A 20,243-nucleotide genomic window follows, 5' to 3' on the forward strand; every position below is an offset into this window, starting at 1 on the left:
AAACCTGGGTTTTTTCACTCTATAGTCAGTGCTCTAACTTGCCAAGTAAAGAGTTAGGCACAGACCATTTTCTTCTTTAGAGGAGGGGCCTGGGATTTTATGATTTTTTTTTCAACAGCAGGCAGCCTGAAAATTATTTGAAAATCTACATTGTTCAGTAATGCCAATGGGTGAAATATCCAACCATATTTTTTCTGTCCATGCCTATTTTTGTTTGGCTCAAAATTGGATTTTTTTCAAAATAATCCAAGCCCCCACCACCCCCTATAAAAATGGTCATTGTCATAATACCCTAGTGCAGCTAGATTAAGGCTGGCTACAATTGCATATCCCTACCAATATCACAATTTAAAGTGATTCAACATAATTTTTGATTAACCAATGACCTAAAACACACGAAGCGCGCATAAAATGCATCGAAAACATACGAGACGAAGTTTCCGGACAAAGATAATAAGACCGCCAATGACATTTTCTTACCTTTCATCTAACTCCAAGACTTGACAGAGAACATTGCCGATGTTTCCTGAAACAAAAGCATAAATTCATTATGAAAAATATCTTAAGCTTAAAAATATTCAAAGAACAATATTAAAAACCTTATTTTTTAGGTCATACCAAAAATCGCCAAAAATATCGGTAGTTTCATTTCGAACATTATTTACATTTCAGAACTTCCGGTAATAATAAATATTAGTGAACCGAACCGAATTAGAACACTAAGCTAAATTTCCGGATGTTTATTTTGTTTTAAGAGAAGGGCCATTGTGTGTTCTTATCGGTCTCAAAACATCCGAAAGTCAACCAACAAGCGTTGAAGATGTTAGTTGTGATTTTATTGACTTGAATCCATAACAAATGGGAAAATATCAGGATTGAAAATTTTAAGTCTTGAATACAAGTGCTTGAAATTTACCAAAATACACGATTTCTTTTATAATTCGATATGCTTGCTTTTGTTTAATTCTTTCAGTCTCCTCAATGTTTTTTTTTTTTTTTTTTTTTTTTTTTTTTATATATATATATATATATATATATATATATATATATATATATATATATATATATATATATATATATATATATATTGTATGGGTTTTTCATTGTTTGTTTTAGTTTGTTCGTCTGTTTTGTTTGTTTGTTTCTTTTTTGTTTGTTTGGTTGGTTGTTTTTTTTTTCAACCTGTAGCCACCGCCATATTTCCTAAAACTGAATCATTATTTCATATTTGATGTGCAAGTATTTTCTTAGAGAGTATACGGCTATATTATGTCAACGGAAAGTTAAGTCAATGTAGTTTTTGAATTGCATTCTTCTCTTACTGAAAAAGTGGTAAAGTTCAGAGTATATAGTATACAGAGTTAAAGTATTTAAATATATTTTGTAATATTCTACGGTGTCATATTATCTGTTAATCATTGAAAATGCGCTGAAATGTAACCATTTTTAGAGGCAATTTTGTATAGTGATTAGTAAACTTTTGTCGGAAAAAACTTTTTTTACATTTTTAAAAAATTCTATACATGTGATCTTTCCACGTTACCTGTTTCATAATACCTACAATACACGATTTCACTTAAATTGCCTATCAAAATGTAATAGGGTCGATTGATCTTTGACTCCTTCCCTTAATAATGCAAAACAGCAGAAAACTTCGCCTTTTTTTCACTTTGATACATACGATATTCAAAAACTACACTGATTTATCTTTCCATTGACGTATGATAAAGCCGTATACCCTTTAGGCCAATTTAACTCGAAAACTAAAGCACTTTTTAATACCTGTCCGTAGCACTAACCTAAGTGCTCCAGAAGATCACTTTTTACGGGGATTCAATGTGAAAGAGTAATCAAGAGAACCAAGATTCGAGCGGAAAACAAAAGAATATATTTCGAGGATTAAGCCCAGACAGGAAAAACAGACACACAAAACAGAGAACTTGAAGTAAGCAAAATAAATCACTAATACGTACAAAGAAACGGAAGTAAATGAGCAGCCAGGTCTCCAATAAAACTGGGAGCATGGACCAGGTGCACCGGTGGGGTAAATAACATAAACCAACTTTTTCTTAATTGTAAACTTTTATATTTGTTCTTAGCTTGATTTGTTATTTTTCCAACATTGAAGTAAAGGGATTTATCGTGTGTAAATTTGTTGGTTTTTTTTTGTTAGCTAGAGTTAAGATGCATGCACATATTCAAACTCGTTCAACCTATCTGCATCTTATGTATCTGTCCCAAGTTATATAAGTCTATATATTTATTCATTATTCTTGTGTGATTTTAATATTTTCTATATGTTCAGGATGTAATGCAATGCCCATATCATTAAACCGGTATACGTAATTGTTGTGTCAGGGGACAGTCAAGACAAACTCCGGGTGTGGATTTTTTTCACCGTTCATTGAAGACTTGTGGAATGTCTGCTGCGCTGTTTTCTTCCAACAGTTTGGTGGGCCTGTTGTCTCTTTCTTTGACAATTTTCCGTTTCTATTTCATTCTCGTGTTTTTACGGGAAAGCATCATGTAGATACGAACTTTATCTTTTTTGTTTAACTTGACTGCCAAATGTTGAAAACAATTATCATGACAAGACAAGAAATGCCAGACTTTTTCCTGCCGAGTCAAAATTTCTCTTAGCGCTATACCGCGTGGTTCTTGGTCTCGGAGTTTGAGAGAATATAAAATATTTTGAATGAATTGTAACATAAATAAATTCGATTCCCGGGTTTAATTTATCTATAATTTTGTAAGTCTCTAAACTCACGGTACAACAAATTAATTTCAGATAAATACTGTAATCTGATTGGTTAAAATAATTTTGTTATATCTGAATGAATAAAAAGATATTGACACGCCCCTATTCAGTCAAATTCAGAGCTACTTTTCTCATGTTTAAAGTTAAATATGTTAAATATGTTCATAAGAATTGGCAATAATAAAAATTTTGTATTTTGACAAAATGTTTATTGTTGCCAATTCTAAAATAATTAATCATAGGGCAGAAGTTTGTATAGCTGAAATATTTGACTATTCAGTTTTGTTGCTGTTTTTTTCCCATATACTTTACAAAATTGGTGTCTAAAGAACAGTAGTTAAGGGTGGACAGATACGACTCTTTCTGAGCATGCTCAATCGGAACTTCCGAGAGATAATGCTATAAATCTTCCAATTAAGCTCTAACAGTATTCAACCAAATTTTTATGGGAAAGTGTTGCACCTACGCCTCGTGATTTTTTTCAAAAGAAAAAAAAAATGCTGTTCAGTACCACGAATCTCTTGGACAAGTATAATTATGAAGGCTAATATTGTGATAGTTATCTCAACTGAAGATTAATATATTCTTTCAAAAATTGAGACGCTCTCAATTCTGCATTTGTCAACACATGTAATCGATTTTGATACTACTTTACGTGGCGTTAACCTTCAAGTTCAAAGTCAACGATGACCAGCCGATATTGTAAGAGTTACATTTACCGGCACCTCTTGGTTTAAATGGATCGTTTACAATTTTTTTAAAACAAAATCAGGCTAACATTTCTCATTGAAGTATAACGTTTTTATCAATTATTATAGACTTGCTACAAGTTTCTCTGTAATATATATTTGATTTGATTGAATATATGTACAGCAGTTGGATAGTGAATGAATATTAGATAGTAATGGTATTTAATCAAATCAAATATTTATTACAGAGAGACTTGTAGCAAGTCTACAATTATTAACGTGCTGTCTTGATTTCTTGGACTAGTCTAAAATCATTAGATATTAATACACTTTTTACCATATGTCAATAAAAAGCTTCGCGGGGCTCAGTATTTCAAGTCCCTGAACAGATGAGACAAGTGTGGACACAATATTAGTTTTTGACAGACTTAGGCATAGAACATTATAGTTCATTATGGACACAACAACTGGTTTGGACACAATACAGCACAAAATATGAAAATTAAAAATTTTCAAAACCAGACAAACAAATAAAAAGTCGATTTTCCAGAGGTGTGGCACTTTGACCCTTGTAACTACATGTATAAAACGTTAAGAGATATCTGAATTCTGACTAAAACGCAGACAGGGATTTTGATACGGAATCCAATAAAAAATCAAAATCAGACCAAAACTTTTTGGGCGTAGCCAAATTCTGTGCCCCTTTAACGCCAAAACGGTTCAAGATAAGCCTACACTGTAAACAAATGTCAAACAGAATTCACAAGGAAGAGATTGGCAACTGAATCATAAAAATCGGATTTTGCAATAAGCTTTTTCTATCAATTGTAATATTAATGTTAACACCTATTTCCCCCTTTTTAGTCCCTTATTTCCAAAAGGGGTTAGGCAGAAACCTTAAACAAACTATAGGGCCCACCGCAATGTTCCTAGAAACAATGAGTTAATATAAAAAAAAAAGATTGGATGAGTTTTACTCAAGTTTTTGTAAGTAAACTAAAGTTACCGGACGCCAAAGGCGACGACGCCGCCGGCAGGAAGATGCCATTATACAACCAAAAAATGCGTTCGTATAAAAACTGTGGTGGGTGACCTTGTGACATGGAACACTGTTCTTTTATGTTTTGAAGTATTCACGGATCTAACTGAAGATAATTTTTCTCGATTTCATGAAATATAACGCATATGGTCCTTTTAAACAAAATATGACTTAATCTCAGTTAATATTACCGCCTTGATAATATCCAATTTCAACCTTATTCATAATAAAAAATCTCACAACATAAGAAACGTAGACCAAATTGACCACATATACGTCATATCCATATTATATATATGCATAAAAAACGTAACTTTTTACTTAATGACAAGTTATCTCAAAATTAATTGTACTTGTATGGTATAGTGCCGTTTCAAAGGTGTTGATAATATTAATTCTGTACTTTGTCCGGTTGGGTTAAAGTGATTGAGGCATAGCTAAGGGTCAGTGTGCCTGCAGAATCAAAGCTTGCTTCCTAATGGCTTCAATGTATGTATGTTGCTGTGTGTATAAAGGGTTAATGATAAAAGTTTCAGTAAGTGTTTACATTTAACCACAGCATGCAAGTTCTAGATCTTTCTTTTTTCACATTGACTTCTATATTATATTTTATTCTGTTGACCACATTAATTGTGAAATGCAAATGGTCTCTGTTTTCAGTTTTAAAATTTTGGCCATGTACTTTGACTTCGTTGTCTCTGAACTCTCCTTCAATTTTGATGCCAACATTCCGGTATTTATTTTGTTCATATATAGAATACAAGTGTTTGGCTTTTATCTCATATAGCCCCTTCCACCTCTTCTCTTTCTCAAAGGCTATATTTGTAGATTGTATAAAAAATAAATTTTATAGATATGTTATATAAATATATGCTCATTTTACCTAGTATAATCCTGCTTGAAAATATGTTCATATCTTCATAACTCCATAATCTTTGAAGATGCATGTATTGTTGTACAAATTACTTTAAAAGTGGAAATCAGGGAATCTAAAAATAACAAATGAATAATGTATGTTCAAGGCATGCACAAGACGAACAGAAAATAACAAATGTTTAATAAGGCTATTTTTATTTTATCTGATGGTCACCCATGTGCAAGGAAAAAAAATAACAACCTCTGTCATAATACATAACTAAAACAAGTACACAGTAACAATACACAATTGTGACAGAAGAATAGAAGATGAAGAACATTTTATATTGGATTGTACATTTCAATTTTGCAACTGGCATCTACAGTATAGAAGAGAACAGTTTAACTTCATAGACAATGGTTGCTACAGTATGGAAGGGAACAGTTTAACTTCTTAGACAATGGTTGCTACAGTATGGAAGGGAACAGATTGACTTCTTAGACCATGGTTGCTACAGTATGGAAGGAAACAGAATAACTTTAGACAATGTTTGCTACAGTATGGAAGGAAACAGACTAATATATTAGACAATGGTTGCTACAGTATGGAAGGAAACAGATTAATATTTTAGACAATGGTTGCTGAAGTCTTAAATCCTGCTAATCAGATCTTTAATTTGACAACTTCATAGAAGTGAAGGTAATTATCTGTGGGTGATGAAAAAAAATCATCATCTAATGGCGCAGTAACAAAACAAGACCTATGTCAATTTGGTATCAAAAGGCATTTTACTCTGCTGAATATCTGAGGTAGATACATGCTTGAGCATGATGTTTAATGATGTTATATAATGATTACATACCTGTGCTAAGACAATGAAAACTTATAATAAATTTATCATATAGCGGGTAATTTTTGTGAGGTGCTAATTTTGATGTATTTTTAAAAGTGTTTAAAAACACTACGATGAATTCCGCAAAATATTAACTCTGCTCTTAAGGACTTACTGCATCACTCAGCATCCATCAAAATTAAAAACTGCAAAGTTTTACAAACATTTTGGACTCAAAAATTGCAAAATTTTACAGTCACCAAAATAAACCACAATCCAGTATTGTTATACTTAAGTAGCATTCCAGCTAAGAATCATGCAAAATGTGATACATGCTTGGAAAGCCTACATATTTTTACTTTTGATATTTTGTTTAAAATGCTTTAGTAAACAGAAATTAACACTTGATTTTTTGTATAGTCCGTGCTCAGAGGATATAAAAATTGTATAGAATGCACTGTAGAATTCAAAATTAAGGGAGATAACTCTGTAAATGACACTCAAATACAATAGAATCTATTGGATTTTTAATGTTGATTATCTCTTAAGAGCAGAAAGATTTGAATGAATAATTACAAATTTCATAATATAGACCCATAAAGCAACTTAATTACAAAAATAAAAATATGTAGCCTTTTTTGGGGTGTATCTCATTTTTCAAATTTTGCATGATTCTTACAAAGACAGCTACTTAACTGCTTCCAGAGTTTGTTATAATTACAAGATTACAACTTTTATGATAAAAGACAATAGTTTCTGGAATTGATTTCTCAAGCATATTAATTTTTTCAGAGTAATTTTGTAGCATAATGAAAGTGTTATATTACATGAAACAGAAGAAATAAAGAGAAGATACTGCAAACAAACATACAGATTTATCTCCCTTTAATGAAATAAATACAATAAACCAAGGCTTACTAGCAAATCTTGCTATATACATACATACATACATACATACATACATATATATATATATATATATATATATATATATATATATATATAATAGAGTCTGTGGGTCATAGGATAGAAATTCTTGTGACTTTCGTCATTTGCAAAAAAGCAGATACAAAGTCTCCAATAACAGTAAAATTTTGCTTGAAAACAAAAACAAATAGAAGAAGTTGGAATACTATCCACGAAATTTCAAACTCCACATTCTAATGAAATTAAGCAAAACAGAAATGTATAAGTACCAATCTATATAAAATTCAGACATAGCCCTATGGTAGAGGTAATTCATGGTGTGGAAAAACCGCCAAACAAACCATGATTTTTCCATCTATATATGCTAAATTTCCACGTTACAATAGTAATTGCTGTACTGAAATTTTTATTTCTGAGAAACTATACATTCATCTTTCACTGAAATCAACCAAATCCAACCAAATCAAGAACAATAACTCTTGCAAAAAGTAAATTTCATAAACTATATAATTTTAATCTTGATAGTGCATCAACTGAGTGAAAAACTAAGACAGGTTATTTTTGTCTTTTACTGTTTCTGAATAATAAATAGAAACAGACTTGGTGGGTTTTTTGACATGCATGGATCACCTCCGGTCTGATTTTTATATAGACTACCGCTTAAAAAAATTGCAAGTACATTTCATTCTCACTGTATATCTACAAATACAAATATTCATACATAACAATCATTCAGCAAGTACACAATAACAATTTTAATATGATCTTGGAAATTTTCATACAAAGCATAAAAAGTCCAAGAATTAAAAATAAATAAAACAATTTATCACAAGCCCCTGAGGTGTATAGGCAACAAGCAGAAGTAAAAGGCAGTTTTAAAGGTAGACAACTTCTGGTTAAAGTGTTAGTTTTTGAAAGAATCTGGCAAAATGGGAAAAATCAGAAACATGCATGTCAAGTCAAAACCCAACTGATCTGACAATATAATTTCCCCCAAGAATGCGTTCTCTATTTGAAAAGACCATTATTTGATCTCTGCATCCCAAGATTCCCTCAGATACTTTTCAATAGATTTTAGAAAAATTAGGTTTTTGAGAGTTATCTGCCCTTGAAATTTCATTTTCAGTGCATTACAATGAACTTAATTTACCAAAATGATACATAAAATGTTGCCTACTTTCCTTGTTTCTGATGATGCGTATAATAAGTCAAACTTTCAAAATGGTGGGTGCTTTCATACCATGTTTAACCCATTGCCTGATTCTTACAGAGACTGATAATTAAGTTTTTCATAAAGGTACATAACTTCATGTTTAAGTCTTAAAGACAGACAACTACTGATTAACGGCAGTTATAAAGGTATAGACAGCTTCAACTTGAAATTATGGAAAAATAAAAGAAATGGCAGTCAATTGTACATGCCAATTGGGCAGTGGGGAAAAAAAATGTTTACGCCTCCTCAGCAAATTGTTATCACTGTTTAGCAGTAATGCAGCTCCTTACAAATATTTTTCAAGAATTCAAAACAGTGTAACTACTTTTTTTAAAAAAAAATCACTGAACATATGAGAAAATACACATTCTTTGCTTATGCAAATCAGAATCAGAGAAAATACATATTCATTGCTTATGCAAATCAGGGAAGTATAATATCACATGACTAAAATAGGCTCAAATGAGATTCAAATGAAAAATGGACTGTACAAATATCAAAATGGATTTCTGTATGCCCTATTCAGCATAATTACAAAAGGATGCAGAAATGAATTTTAGAACAGAATGAAATGATGAATTACCCACTTTAGAACAACAAGTTTATAATTACACACAGTGACACTTCATAATGTACCTTCATTTAAAGCTAAATAATTCAGCTGGATATTTTCTTGTACATCTATGTACATATGAGCCATGATGAGCATTTAAGTAAAAAATTCTGTGTTTTTTTTTTCACACAAATGCAGTTAAGCAATGCCATAAATTACCAGGATTTTAACTCCATATGAATAACTTCAATCTTAACCGCAAGAAGCCCTTTAATCCTACACTGCAATATAAATGTCTTACAGAAAATTTAAATGTTAATGTGTTTGAGCAAAAACTTCACCATCCCATTTTCCCATCATGCCTCATGATAATGGTGATAATGGTGATGGTGATGGTGCTCATGAATATGGTGATGTTCATGTCTTTGAACAATGACTTTCTCTCCATCTTTGTCAAGTGTATGCTCCTTTTCAATCCACTCAGCAACCTGTTGCATGGCAAGATCATGATCCTTTTCACGTTGCCTGTGTCTCCTGTGGTAGTGAGAGGTTGAAATTGGTTCAATGTTCATTGGTAAACTGACTGGCCTAAATTTGTGAGGTTTTGATGGTGACAAAGATGATGAAACAGTTCTATGGTGTCCCTTGGGTGACCGCACCATGACTTCCTGTGGATCAAAAGATTTAGATCGCATATGATCAGTCTTTGGGTTGTCAGAGTGCTTTTGTAAATATTCAATGTCTTTTTTCATATTGTCACATTTATGTGGAAGGTCATTTGACCTTGATCTTTGGTGATGCAAGTCAATAAATGTTGCATTGTTTTGCCCTTTCATGGCAGTGTTTTCAATGCCAGCTAGGTCAAGATAATAATTCCTACGATCTTGGCATTCCTTTGCCCTCTCAGCATTGTTGCTTATTGAATTGCTAGCACCATTATTTTTACTTGAATGTCCTCGATGTCGTCGCTTATGGTGAGAATGTTCATGAGTATTTCCTCTGCAGTCAGAATGGTGTCGTCTGAAAAGATAAACATTCAAAAATGAAAATGAGTTGTCTCCCTTAGGCCATAACCTAATATTTACTCAAAGTAGAAAATGCTGTGTAACTATAATTTAATTAATTACAAAACGCATAAAACATTGTGAGAAAAAAAATATGACAAAGAACTCTATTAATATCTATTATTAAATTTCAAAACCTACTAATTTTCCCTTGGAAGTAATTATCCCCTCGTTATTTTATTTCAATTTACTAAGTCCATGTAGACAAAATGGTTGAATTCTCACTTTCAGTCTACAGATGAAACACAGCACATTTCCAATTATCAAAAGTTAATATCAATAAAGTATCCAAATAATTTATGACAAAAAACTGAAGTTAATGACAAGACACTTTACCAATACCTCCAGGACTCTATTGGGAAAAGGAATTTTATACATGCATCAAAGTGGAAGTTTTTATGCTATTATTGTTTAACAGTTTCAATATCTGAGGCAGAATAATAAATCATTCTAACTGACATACAATATCCTGAAATATGAATAATTCATCCTTGCAATTAAATTCATCTACAAAATGAAAGAAATGGTGTCAACTTGCTACTGTGCACTTGAAGTAAGATGCAGTTTAAACTTTACATGTTAACATATGCCCTGAAGGAGAAAAAGAATTTGCTACTTTGCACTTCAGTTGTAATATATATATTAACCACAGTGTAATAAATAGCTCTCAAGGCCTTAGAGAAGATAATGTAGAAAAACAAATTTTATGCTTGGTATGATTCCCCATCTACAGAATTCTGTGTAAAGGTACATGTATCTGTAATAGCCAACAAATTTACATTTCTCTACATTTTTTTTTTATCAAACCCTGCTAGAAGCAATCCTTTTCAAAATCTCTTAATCCATCCCCAGATACCTACTTGATTTTTGAAGAACCTCAAAAGCACCCCCTCCCCCCTATTTATTGGAAAATTTGTCATTTTCACGAGTAAAATTGACAAAAAATGGCAAATTATGTCATAACAACCCCCTTTAATCTGAGGAACCTCGACTGGCATCCTCCTTTTCAAATTGACTGGAAACGGCCATGCATTTGGTCTATGAAAATTATTTTTGCACTGTTCCATTGGAACAAGGATTAATCCTTTAAAAAAATCCTGCTTTTTCATTGTAGGTTGAAGCTGGTCTAAAACTAAATGAATTTCTATGTTAACAATTCACAAGAAAAAAAAATACTGCTTGAAACATTACCACTAACAGTAACTGTGCCACTTGTCTGAAAATAGTTCCCCATTGCCCTTGACTGTAAGCTAGACTCATTCAATACCTATCATTCACTTAGGTACAAAGGGGAAAAATAAAAAAAAAGCCATGTCTTTGATCCACGCCAATTGGTAGAGAATTAGTATTGTTTTGATCTGGTGTAAAAATGCCTATAAGGGGAGTTGATTACCACTATGGGAAATCTCCAGTAAACATATTTATCAACTTCAAAAGTTGTTCCACTTTTCTAATCATGCATTATTTTCTATGTTCACTGGTTTTTGTTAAATCAAAGAGAATTATGTATTGGTCGATTGGCTAGAGTCATTTAGATGTGATTGCTGTTGGTCAAGAATGGTATCACATGTACTATACATATTAACTGTTTCTATTTATGTGGGTGCTTGGTCTAGGCAAGATCAGATCGTTAAATGTTAATAAACCAGGATTTATCTCTCCAGGCATTATAGTGTACCAATGTATGACAGGGGAAAGACAAAGGTTCAAGAAAGAAAAAAAAATTGTAAAATCTTTGAAAAACTAGTCACTTAAGGAGGTAGATCTAAGGTAAAGGACACAACTCTTACAAATCATTGAAGTGTTTGTATTCAGCATTTTACATAAACGTCATGTAAGCATCAAAGTAACTTAGACTGATTTCATTTTGTTTCAAATGAAAGCTAGATAAAAAACCTTAAACTACTGTCACTTGCCTAAATCCACAGTGCTATCAGACCTTATTTTTTTAGGTTTGATGCTATAATATTATCCAGAACCCCGAAAGCCCAGTACCTATGCTCACCAGACAAAGTAAAATAGAGTATACATGTATGTGTAGCCACATCTTAGACAAATTTGTCTTTTCTTTGTAATCTAATTATTAAGTTCAGAAAAGTTTAACAATTTCTTATATTTTTATATCAATAAATACTAAATATAAACAGCTACACCAAATTGGGAATTCCTGAATAAAAGTGCACGTACCCAGTTTATTAACCCATAAAAGCCACCCAAGTTTCCCATCTTTATGTATATCATTTAAATTTTGACATCCTATTTACTCATTCTTTATTGATAAAAAACAGTTGAAAATATTAAAAGTGTTATTTCATAGAGATATAAAATATTAAGGACTTTTAACAGATGAAACAAATGCTTTAAATGTACCACAAACTCCCCTAAAATTCATCTCCAAACAACACTTTGAATAATAACAAGGTAGAGTGAAACCTGTTTTAACCAAACCCTGAATAATGTGAAAACCTGACTAAACCAGACCCTGAATAATGGGAAAACCTGACTGAACCTGACCCTGAAATACTGTGAAAACCTGACTGAACCAGACCCTGAATAATTTGAAAACCTGACTAACCCAGACCCTGAATAATTTGAAATCCTGACTAAACCAGACCCTGAATAATGTGAAAATCTGACTAAACCCAGACCCTGAATAATTCACAAATCTGACTATACCCAGACCCTGAATAATTTGAAAGCCTGACTAAACCAGACCCTGAATAATGTGAAAACCTGTCTAATCCAAACCCTGAATATGTGAAAATCTGACTAAACCCAGATGCTAAATAATTTGAAAACCTGACCAAACCAGATTCTGAATAATGCAAAAACCTGTCTAACCCAAACCCCGAATAATGTGAAAACCTGGCTAAACCAGACCATGAATAATGTGAAAACCTGACATAACCAGATCCTGAATAATTTGAAAACCTACAAGAACCAGATCCTGAATAATTTGAAACCTGACTAAAGCAGATCCTGAATAATGTGAAAAACTGACTAAACCAGATCCTGAATAATTTGAAACCGGACTAAACCAGACCCTCAATAATGTGAAAACCTGTCTAAAGCAGGCACTTTTTAAGTCCCTTTGTATCAATTCAAAAGTATTTTGCACCTTGGTAAACAAAACACCTGTCTAAACCAAACTAATTTTAAGTTCAAAATGTGTTCAGTTATGACAGATTACATTGTAAAAGCAACCCCCAGTTGATATTAAAGGTAAAACTTTTATAAAAATCAAACTGAAATACACACATTATAACAACAGTTTGGAAACGTTTCAGTGATCAAAGGAGAAATCCCTATATAAATAAGCCAACTGATAGCCACTGTCGATAATTATTAGTAATAATATTATCTTGTACCATATTCAATATCGGTCTCTTTAATCTCTGTATTTGCAATCATTTCTCCCAACAAATTATGCAATCTTTTATTAAAAATAATTTAGTATTTTTATTTGCTAACTTCAAAGACTATCAAGTAACATTTGTAAACATTTGCAACACATGTGTGATCATGACAATTCAGCATACCTGATTGTCAAATATGTACATATTCATGTATAAAGAACATTCATTATACAGTTCCCTAATTAGGGGTTAATGTTCATAATTAAGGTCCATCCATGACAAAAGTTCTTAGACTATGACAATGCATCATTTCCAAATTTTTTTTATTAGTTGAACAAATTTATGGTCTGATCAATTTTATAGATGATAATGTAAAGAAAACATTCATTAATCACCTTACTGATTAATTGATAGAAATTTGACTCTGGTGCGTGTATGAATAAAGAGATATTTATGAGGGCAAAAAACAAAAAAATCAAGCAAAGCACTGAAGTTTTTTTTAACACTAACAAGAGGCTTCTTACTCATGAGCAAGACGTAAGCACATCGGGGGAAGTTAAGGGAATCACTAGGTTCAACCATAACTATACAAAACATGAAACTGTACAATTTACCTACTGTGAAAGTATTATTATTCAAAGGGTACCAATTTTCATGGTTTTCATGAAATTCAGTTCCCAACAAAATGATGATTTTTCTTGATGCGTATCCTGCAAACTTTAAAACCACAGATTCAAGAATCCACAAACTTGTGCTATTTCCGTAATCCATGAAAATTGGTAACAATGAATTAAAGTACTTTGACAGTATTTACAATTTTCTCTATCTGGTATCATTTTTGAGATACAAGAGAAAAAGTGATGAACTCAATTTTGACATGATAACAACTATCACTTCATACAAAGATTATAAATCAATGCAAAATTATATACAAAACTTTTGTTGTTAAATATATAAACATGATAATTTTGGGTATCTTTTATTAACCAGAATTAAAGAGGATACCCTCCAATGAGGGGTTCAAATTACCTAGTGGTGGTCTGAGGTCCAGGACTCTCAATAGCCGTCTAAAACCTTTGAAATACCATTTATCTGGGTTCTGGACCTTCAATCAATTTTGATACATTATTGTGGATTTTCCTGAAGTGGACCATTGATTTAAAGCATGGAAAAGTCCAGGACCTTCCAAGATTGAAAGATAATCCGAACCCCTGCCTATACTCATTCATTAATCGGATAGACTTTTAGAATGGTTACACTGTGCCTTTCTATACCATCTATTTTCTAACTACCGAGCATAAGTTAACAATATCATACCGGAGTCACAAAATATATATGCTTTTAATCAATCTTTAAAAAGAATTGAGAACTTGAATTAACCCTTTATCCAAGCAATAAACCACTTACAACATATACCACTATGTGACTCCATCCTGACATTAGTTTAGCTTGATTAGTTAAAGAATTCACACCTGATTGACTAAAGGCAGGTAAACATCAAAGAGATTCTGATACACATCGCTCCTTTGATCTTTACAATTTTGTCACAAGAGATATCTTTAGTGGTTATTGTAGGTAGATATTTATCAGCTGATCTGTGAGGCACCCTCAGGGAAAATTGACAAAAACCTGGCCCTACATGGGGCAATCTGGTACAATTGTATTCAAAACCAAATAAAAACATGTTTCTGACAGTTTTTGCAATGGTTGTACAAGTATTGCTACTTTGGATATCATCATGATCTTGGAATTTTAAAATGCTGCTTGATAATTCTTAACCCAATACTTACTTCATAATGACACTTTTATGACATAAGTAAACAACATTTATGACTTTAAAAGTTTTTTTTCTCATATCAAGATTGAAAAGCCTTCAGGATGAACCAGTGTCGTTGACGATTTGTAAATAACTTACATACTTGTTGATGATAACAAAGTTCAGCAATCAAATTATCGCTCAATGGTAGTTCATGTACAGTGAAAGCTGACTTGACTGAATCCGGAATTAACAGTTAACCTGTGTAAACCAGACACCTTCTAAAGTCCTCTTGTATCAGTTAAAAAGAAAAAAAATCAGAAAGTTCATGCTGTCACTCCCCCTTAAACAGAAAGTTGAGGAACTAAGATGACAGTTATAGTAACACAACAACCTAGAATGAAGATTCAACATAAGACATTTCAAACCATTATTAAGTATCATGTATGAGACAGACAGATTCTTACAGCATGTCAGAAGGCTGGCACATAGAAACATAATCCTCCATATCCAAACCCCTAACTTTTAAACAAAGTTGAGGAAGACCATGAGGAAGCTCATACAAAGGCTGTTCCAAGAGGGGCTCAAAATCCCCCTCACCCGACAACCCCCTCCCCCCCTAAGCCAAACAGTGCCCCCATCCTTTACAGGATATCCTGATTTATCACTAGAACTACTTAAACCTACTGATATGAACTACAGTCCCAAAAATGCTGAACTTTTCAATTTATAAACAGAATAATAACACTCCGTGACACACCACAACAGACTCAATTTCAACATTTTAGAAAGTCGTTTAAATCTAATAAGTAAATTTGACTTTTAAGCACCTCTTCAACTCAGTTTGAGATGGCTGAATGGATTTCTTTGATTGTAATAGATGTTAGAAAAACACTTTAAAAAGAAAATTGATTTGGTCCTTTAAATCAATTTGTATCCTTGTAAAGTATCCGAGTAATGAATTTTAACACGTAAAAAGACATCATCAAAAGCCTAGCTCAATCAAAGATTGTTACAAAAATTTAATTTTTTTCCAATGGTTTTTTGTTAGATAAAAGATGAGAACTTAGAACAGACAAGTTCAAAAGAAAATATTTAAAAAAAAAAGTGATTTTACCTTGTCAATTTATAACATTTTTTTCCCTATTTTGTTTAAATATCTTCGACATAACATATGAAATTGAAATTAAATGGTTCTATTTAATCATATGATTAAAAATCAAATGTGAGAAAAACGTGACTTGCTATTAGGCAGACTGAAATGTTCAGAGATATAAATCGTAACTTTGTATAAACTTCTAATTCAGTATACTTTACACGTATTCTTTGATAGAACCTTCCTTGTAAAGGTTTTTTTCAAAAATAGGGGAACTATAATTTTGTGATTTTCATAAATTAATGACCACTATAACAAATTTTCAATCTTCCTTTCTGAAATAGATGTGAATGAAGTTTGACATTTGTTACCATTCTCACATTTAATGAAATGCTAAGATTTCATAAAATAAATCAGCAACAATCTATCACCAGTCACAGAGCCTGGAGGTTCAAGTGAGTTGAACCTATCTCAGTTGGAAAATTTTGTAAGTTTTTTTTTTTTTTTTTGAAAATGTAGACAAAAATGAGCAAATTAAAGCCTTCAACTCCCCATTTTTCAAAGTTTCTGGATCAAGACTTGTACCACAGATCCTTGTATGCACTTCTATTTTGAAAGCATATAATAATTCATTTCAATCCAGTCTCACCTGAGCTGCTTGATGTGATTTCGTTCCATATTTTCCTGTACTAATTCTGCCAACTGCTGATGTTCTTGTGAGGTGAATGGAACCCTTTTGGGACTTTGACCTTGACTTAAATTGTTGCCATAGCAATGACCTTGAGTGTCACTATTGCACTGTTTCAAGGGCATTTGTAAGTATGCCTGTGTCAAATTGTTCACTTTTTGTAACTTAGTAGCGTCCTTGACCTTAGAAGAATCCTTGCACTTTTCCTTGATTTCTTTTGACTTAGGTGACCCTCTGTGGCTGGGTGACAATGACCCATCAGGACCAACTGTCAGACGAAGTTTTAAAGTCTTTGTACCATTAGATGGAATCTTTATGGATGAACCAACTGCGTCATACAATGCTTTCAGTAAACTGGATAAATCCTGAAAAAATAGACATTTACATGTATAAATAGAGAGAGGTCTAGGGTGCTGAGCTTAGTATAGGTGATGTTGCCATAGATGTCACAGCCGTATGAGACGGAGGGAACAACCAAATATTTGCTTTAAAATGGTCACAGTTCTAACATGGCTGGGAAGTTTTCATATCCTTAAATGCATGGTATCATCTTACCTGATTTAAGAAAATAATGGCCCAATGTAAGAGATAAGTCCGTCTTTCACAAGAATTGGAAAGGGACCAGCTTAGTCAGTATAAGGACCATGTGACCTAACATTTCCGCATGATAGTTTTTCTTAGTTGCCTCAGGAATTTGGGGATATCTATAAGCTTACTAGGCTTTGCCTTTTTCTTCAACCAATAGCACGCTTATATTTTTTCTGACCATTATGCACTGAAACCTGCTTAAACCAAACTCCATTGATTTCAGATAAGATAAGTGTTTCTATATCTATAAGCTTACCAGGCTTTGCCTTTTTCTTCAACCAATAGCACACTTATATTTTTTCTGACCATTATGCACTGAAACCTGCTTAAACCAAACTCCATTGATTTCAGATAAGATAAGTGTTTCGGTTTACCAAGGTTCAAAATACATGTAAACTGTAAAAAGTACCTACTTTACAGAGTTTTAAGGCTTCAGTGTAGACAGGTTTTGGGATTATTCAGGGTTCAGTTTAGTAAGGTTTTGGGATTATTCAGGGTTCAGTTTAGACAGGTTTTCTGATTATTCAAGGTTTGGTTTAGACAGGTTTACAGATTACTCAGGGCTCAGTTTAGACAGGTTCTCTTATTATTCAGGGTTTGGTTTAGACAGGTTATCAGATTATACAGGGTTCTGTTAAGACATGTTTTCTAATTATTCAGGGTTCAGTTTAGGCAGGTTATCAGATTATTCAGGGTTCAGTTTAGACAGGTTATTAGATTATTCAGGGTTCAGTTTAGACAGGTTTACAGCTTACTCAGGGTTTGGTTTAGATTGGTTATCTGATTATTCAGGGTTCAGTTTAAACAGTTTTAACTGTAGTTATAATTTAATTCAATTTTGTAAATTAAATAGATTTTATTCTAGAAATAAAAAAATGCACCACTGCACTGTAAATGGTAGGTCAAGTTGAAACTTCCTAAAATCATTATCTCATATTAACCTGCTTGTTCCTTAATGACTGAAACTGTACTGCAACAGTTCACTTTACTCTGAAAATTAAACTGAATAGCCTTAAAATGTTGATGGTTACTGTCATTTTCTAATGTAATCAAAAACTGAAGCAAGTAATTGTTGTCCTGTTCAGTTTGTCTTGATAGCTAAGATCAAACGTATCTAAAGCATGTACACAATGTTCAGCTTATCCTTTGAAAATCATTATTCAACAGAAATCAAAGACTAAAATCATAGATAATTAACTCTAAGGCATAAACTATTCTTTTTGGAGACTCAGCATGCTATAGACATCACTAGAAGTTATTCAGTATCAGAGCAAATCTTTTTGGAGTTTTTTTTTCTGAGATCAATTAATGATCAAAGTCTCATTCTGTCATTAAGCACATCCTTTAATCCTACAGAACTAGTATGAAACAGCAATTAAAAGGCTTTTACATTCTGTCTGAAAAATCCCTCCACGAGGATGGTCTGGTAACGTCAGAAAGCCAAACACATGAAAAAAATGTCTAAATACCAGGGATTACATTGATGGGAAGGAAAGGCAAGAAGCCAAGGATGATTTAATCTTGCACTTGGGCTGCCTCTGTTATTGAAAATTTAGAAACAGGCAGAGAAACTGTTAATTTGATAGGTTAATGATTTATCATGGCTTTTTGGCAACCCTGATACTGACTTGAGCACCTAGTTTATCTAAAAACAAATACCATGGAATTCCTTTGATTAGAAGTCTCTCATTAATTGTTTACATCTTCAAAGGTTGAGTTTTTTTTACTGTTCAAAACATGAACTGTGAATAAAACTTAGAAATTAATTCTTGGAGCTTAGTATCTGACAGTTTAGTGACAGATTAAAAGTTCTATCCTCCCTTTAATCAATAAGATAATGAGATATAAATTTGTTATGATAGATATTTACGTCATAACTATTTATAGAATTCATTAGAAGAAAAAACAATTTTACAATCATATGTACTTTACAAATAAAAAGTCACAATGAGGAAAGAGGAAAACAGACCTAATGAAAATAAAGCAGGTAATTTTCAAGGGGTGCTAACTTTGGTGTATTTCAGCAGTCTGTCAAAAAATTCCAAAATAAATTCTTTGAAATATATATACTCTGGGGTCAAGTACTTTGTGCACCACTGAACATTTGCTAAAATAAGAAATGCTGAAACTTTTCGCATACTGCAAATGTATCAATTTTTCACTGTGAAATAATTTTTGCTATCTTACAAGGTGGACAGACAACTGCGAAATATACATGTAGTACATGTACCTGCGAAGTTGATTTTAACGCTATATAATGCTAATCACTTTTTGAAAACACAAAAAAATTAATACCTGTGAACATATTCATTTGACAAAATCTTGCAAAAATTAGTAACCGCTTAAATGAATATGTTTACAGTACCTTTTTTCCTAAAAATCCCCCTATTTCTACACTTGCCAAAATAACCCACCATACAGTAAATCGCAGTTCAAATTTTTTTTCTCCTATTTCATAATACATATTTTTAAACTACACACATCAAAAAATGCCAAAAAAAAACACTTTAAAGAAACTTGATTGTTTCCAAATCAAAGTTTAACCCTCAAATTTATCTACTTCATATGAGAATTCTTCATTTCAGGAGGTAGACCTAGGTTAAGAGACATAACTCTTGAATCAGTGATATGTTTGTATCATAATCAGTTGCAACAAAGCCGATCAAGCTTTCATTTGAAACAGAATGAAATCCAAGTTACTAGGATGCTTAAATGAGATTGATGTCAAATGTCAAATGATGTCAAAGGTCTACCTCCTTCAACTAATTGTTTTTATCAATTCATCAATTTAAACTGGAATATATTTGCTCAATTTTAAAATGAATTTT

General features: G+C 32.3%; 2 protein-coding genes across 8 annotated transcripts in view; both read right to left on the reverse strand.

Moving 5' to 3' along the window:
- The window catches only part of LOC148617177 (protein disulfide-isomerase TMX3-like), a 107,650-nt gene extending 106,977 nt beyond the window's left edge, over positions 1–673 (reverse strand). The window contains exons 1-2 of the mRNA XM_088584632.1: positions 619–673; positions 481–526 (exon numbers count right to left, since the gene is read on the reverse strand). Coding sequence (XP_088440758.1) covers positions 481–526; positions 619–658 — 86 coding nt within the window. The 5' untranslated portion in view covers positions 659–673. The remainder of the gene's footprint in view (positions 1–480; positions 527–618) is intronic.
- Positions 674–5,540: 4,867 nt separating this feature from the next.
- LOC148617179 (uncharacterized) overlaps positions 5,541–20,243 on the reverse strand; it is a 65,629-nt gene continuing 50,926 nt past the window's right edge. For all 7 annotated transcript variants that reach the window (XM_088584634.1, XM_088584639.1, XM_088584638.1 and 4 more), the window contains 2 exons: positions 16,789–17,192; positions 5,541–9,887 (listed from right to left, as the gene is read on the reverse strand). In XM_088584634.1, coding sequence (XP_088440760.1) covers positions 9,224–9,887; positions 16,789–17,192 — 1,068 coding nt within the window. In that variant the 3' untranslated portion in view covers positions 5,541–9,223. The remainder of the gene's footprint in view (positions 9,888–16,788; positions 17,193–20,243) is intronic.

The sequence above is a fragment of the Perna viridis genome, chromosome 5, assembly GCF_037379345.1.
Source record: "Perna viridis isolate PV_CMFRI_1.1 ecotype Kerala chromosome 5, ASM3737934v1, whole genome shotgun sequence".
In the NCBI taxonomy this organism is placed as follows: domain Eukaryota; kingdom Metazoa; phylum Mollusca; class Bivalvia; order Mytilida; family Mytilidae; genus Perna; species Perna viridis.